The sequence below is a fragment of the Fulmarus glacialis genome, unplaced genomic scaffold (assembly GCF_000690835.1).
Source record: "Fulmarus glacialis isolate BGI_N327 unplaced genomic scaffold, ASM69083v1 scaffold11188, whole genome shotgun sequence".
NCBI classification, from domain to species: Eukaryota; Metazoa; Chordata; class Aves; order Procellariiformes; family Procellariidae; genus Fulmarus; species Fulmarus glacialis.
Window position 1 is genome coordinate 62,052 of NW_009228969.1, and position 4,198 is coordinate 66,249.

Sequence of the window (4,198 nt, forward strand, 5' to 3'; positions counted from 1 at the left end):
AGACTAAGAAAAGGAAAACATTGATTTTTGTTAGTTTCAGCAATGCTCCCCTTCTCCCTGCCCCAGAATTTTGAAAAAAATTAGTTTGGTTTTTATTTCTTCAGTTTTTTTCTCCTTCTAAATTACAATTTGACCACTCTAAAACCTACCCTGAATTTCAGGAAGACTGGGCTAGAGTATTGTGCATTGTCTATATATTTAAAAGATTTTTAAAAAACCCTAGATCCAGTGTCGGTCTTGATTTTAGACAGAACAGAAGCAGAGCTGACTAGCATTTTTATCTCTCCTTTCAAGCACTGGTTTTTTTTTCCTTGCTGTGCTTTGAGGGACCTTGAGACCTGCTACGCCTTGGCCACCCCACCTGTTGGCTTACCCGATGGTGGAGTTCAGAAATCCAGTGATCTCTGAGAACTGAGGCCAGTCAAGCTCATCAGTGAAAGCCATTGGGAGATTAGCAAATGATTTCTGAAAGAGAAATTTTTAAATCAACAGGGTTTCACCCGCACAGACAAAAAATTCTTTCAGCAAACTCAAGCACTTCTTAGCTGGAGCATTAGCTGGACAGCAGCAACTGTAACTATAGTTGTAGTGGTAATTATTTATGCACATACTTAAAAAGTTGATTCTTGTAAGACAGGCATCATCAAGAGACGGAGGAAGGAAAAGAAGAGATCTCTGAATCACATCTCCTGGCACCCTTTAATTCTGGAAGAGCCCAAAACTCCTCCTGACGTGGAGCACGTACTGCAGGTGCAGACCACCGAGGCGGCAGCTGTTTGCTGCAGCATCTGTCTTGTCCAAAGGTGGGTCTCCTTGGACACAGGAAGAGATGACAGCGTGATGTCCCCAGCATATATGGCAAAGGGATAACATCAAATTTACTCGAAGCTCCCTTGCCCTCTCCAGCAGGATGAACTACGAGCATCTGATCCCTTAAAAACCTCTGCCCGGTTCTCACTGCAAATTTCGGGGATGGCACTGAAGCAACAGATTCAAAAAGGCCCCTGAGCACGGCAGGGACCAGGGAGAAAAACACTTGGTCTGCCATAACCTTCCCACGCAAACAGATGCAACCTTTACCCTTCTCTGCTTTTGCTGATACTAGGCCCTAACGTTTTTTTTAAGCGACTGCCTCTGTGGAAGCCTCTATGCAGATGCAGCCATGTTGCACATTCAAAACACAGTGCCCTGTTTGTTTCCACTTTGATTTGTGAATGTGTCAAAAATCATGAAAGGCGAGAAAAATGGCCTTGAGAAATTGTGCCACCTCAGAAGGATGAGAACATGGAGTAAATTTTCAGCTTCTCCTAGTCCGGGGTACACTCGCAAAGACAAATGCATAAATCCAGTGTGCTCAACCTGAAAAACTGTTGATGAAAAAGGTAATAATCAAAAGAAGGTCAAAACATAAAATCAGAGAACTTACAGGCTGGTTTAATCTGTGTAACTTATTAGCTTCATTTTCTTTTCAAGCAACTGTGGGGTTTACTTAAACCCTCACTGCTATAAACAGCAAGCAGGTGGGTAATTCTTTCTCCAGGAGGGTCAGAGGTAACTGAGGAGCCACAGAAGAGCTAAATCTTGTGGTGCCCACCAAGTCCTCATTCCCAGAAAGTTATCAGTTAGGTGAATGGGAGTTATGCTTGAGTATATGCCTACGGGTTTTGACTGTAAGAGGATGGGGGGAGACGCAGGGAAAGGGGAGGAGAGGCGAGAAAAGGAGGGTTGGGGGGGGGGAGAAATCCTGAAGCCAAGCTCTGAGCAGCCTAATGCACAGCAGATGCCAGTTTAAAGCATGTAACAGAATATTTGACCTACTTACAGTAGATCTGCATTAGTTACCAAGGTGAAAATGGGTCTGGCTTAATTATCTTTCAGTTGATTCTCTCTCTCTCTCTGTCATATATATATGTGTCCTTATGCGTATCTGTATATACATATACATATAAAAATTATTATTTTTTTAAGACTGGAGGGAACTTCCAAATCTGCCTTCTTCAAATCTGATAGTTTTGTGCGCAAACAAACGCTTAATCCAAGGGCACAGCTAAGAGCAGAAGTGGAGGGGTACAGTATGGCTTGGCCATTTGCAATATTTGCCTCCTTGTAGCTTTGCATTAAAGGTGACAGAAATATTGAAAGCATCACTTAGCATAGAACAAACTATAGATATGATCTCTTATAAGTCACAGAATATAAGAGTATAAAAAGAGCCCAAAAAAGATTCAATATGTTTAAAACAAATCCTTCTATGACCAATTCTCTCATTATTTCCTATTGGCACTCCAAAACAATATTTTCATTGGACAAGTCCCAATAATTTGTAACTGTTTTTTTTTCTCCTGCAAACTTAGCTTAAATATGAATTAGCCAGAACCTAATTGAGTTGCAAATTGGTTTGGAAAGGAACATTTGAGCCCAGAATTATAGCTGCATTTGAAAACTGTATATACGTTTAGCATTGACACAGTTCCAGCAAAGCACTTAAAGCCAGACTTTTGAAGATATTTCAGGACCGAAGGATGAAGATGAGTAATTAATGGAAATTTCAGAAGAATGCTAGACCTTAAACTCTGCAGCGATGTAGTTTGAAAAGCATGGTCTAACAGACTGCATTTCACTTAGTCTCAGATGCAAATGTGTCCCTCTCTAGAGGTGGATCTATGTTGACTTTTAGCTTAAAACTCTTCTGAGCACAGCCTTGTTTAAATACCATTCTCTAGACTATTCTGGCTGAGAAACCATGCTTCAGCCTACGTGCCAGATTTTAGCAGAGAACGATTAGAAAGTTATTCCAGCCTAGCTTCAAATGCCGTATTTTAGCCTCAAATGCTCTAGATGGATCTCATTTTGAAGGAATATCCTCACCTCCTAGATGTGTCCTATCTTGAAATATGGGGCAGCCAAAGCCATGGCTGATGCTAAATGCACATACGCCAAGCTGCGCTTAAATGGAAGAAGGTTCAGGGTTGCTATGGCAAGAGATTTTCAAAATCAGAACACAAAAGGGCATTGGAAACCTAATGCTCATATGAGCCTTTAGAAATGGCAGTCTCAGAAATCCTGAAAGCACTAAAGTATCCCTTAATTTGAAGGGGAATTGGGTATTTCTTTTTATACTGACTTTAATGCTGTTCAAATTCTCGTGATAGCATTGAGTACCACAGACAACTTTCTCATTCTAAGTATACAAATAAGCAAGCCTTAGAGCTCTTGAGGAAAGCACAGCCTATCTTTTTTAAAAGCATGTATGGTATTTCCACTCCGTAAAGCTGCAAGGGACATAAGTTTGAAATTAGCAAAATTATTACCTTCTTTCCTCCAAAATGCAGCATCTTAGTCATCACAATACTAGCAGGGAGAAACTTGCCTGCAATTCACTGGATTTAGAGGAAAACCAGAGAATGTTCTTAATAAGATTTTCACAGATCAAACTCCTGTTTTCTCTAGTGGTGCAGAAAAATAAGTCAGTGGGATAAGTGTTCGGGACATCCTGAACCCGTTTAAAGAAATGCTGAATTCTTTTAATAGGAAATATATAGTATGAAACAGTTACTTTAATCAAACCTGAGAACCCCTTGAGTTTGTGGGCAAATAGATATTTACAGGATTACAGATAGATGTGGGGTTTATTTTTCTTGTTATTCAGCATGAAATAGAGATCCAAGAGTTTTAAAATGCATCTTCCTAGAAAGGGCATCATTTCCAGCACATTTATAAATACAGTGCTTTTATCTCCAGATAAAATTGTCTCTAAAATGAGATTTAAAAGTAAGCTTCTATCCCAGACATATAACAGAAAAATGCTGCATTTAGTAGCTATTTGGATGTCAATTGTAAGCAGATGGACAGAGCAGCAGGAGCACAATATCCATCGCTAGACATACCAGTGTTTTCAACATTAGCTTTCCGCAAAAACCATCCACCTCAAAAAACCCCCCAGTATTTCTTCTGCTTTGCTAAACCTCATAAAATGCATATCTACTGCGTCACACTTCATTTTTAGCGTCTGAATTTTCAGGTCAAAGGAATGAACATTCAAGTCAACTCTTGCTGAACCTTTTAAAAGAAGAAAAGTCTGGCAAACCCAAAACCTATTGACAAGCAGAAAGCCAAAATAAAGTTGACTCATCCTCTTCTTACAGCTTACATAATTCTCTTCCTGTAATTGTACTCTGGGTGTTTGGGGATTTACTGG

The 4,198-nt window shown here is 39.9% G+C and overlaps 1 protein-coding gene across 1 annotated transcript in view; it reads right to left on the reverse strand.

Moving 5' to 3' along the window:
* Positions 1 to 465, reverse strand: part of AOAH (acyloxyacyl hydrolase (neutrophil)) — a gene marked incomplete at its 5' end in the record, with an annotated part of 30,015 nt that extends 29,550 nt beyond the window's left edge. The window contains 1 exon segment of the mRNA XM_009583675.1: positions 374 to 465. Within this exon segment, the coding sequence (XP_009581970.1) occupies positions 374 to 465 (92 nt within the window).
* Between the last annotated feature and the right edge of the window lie 3,733 nt (positions 466 to 4,198).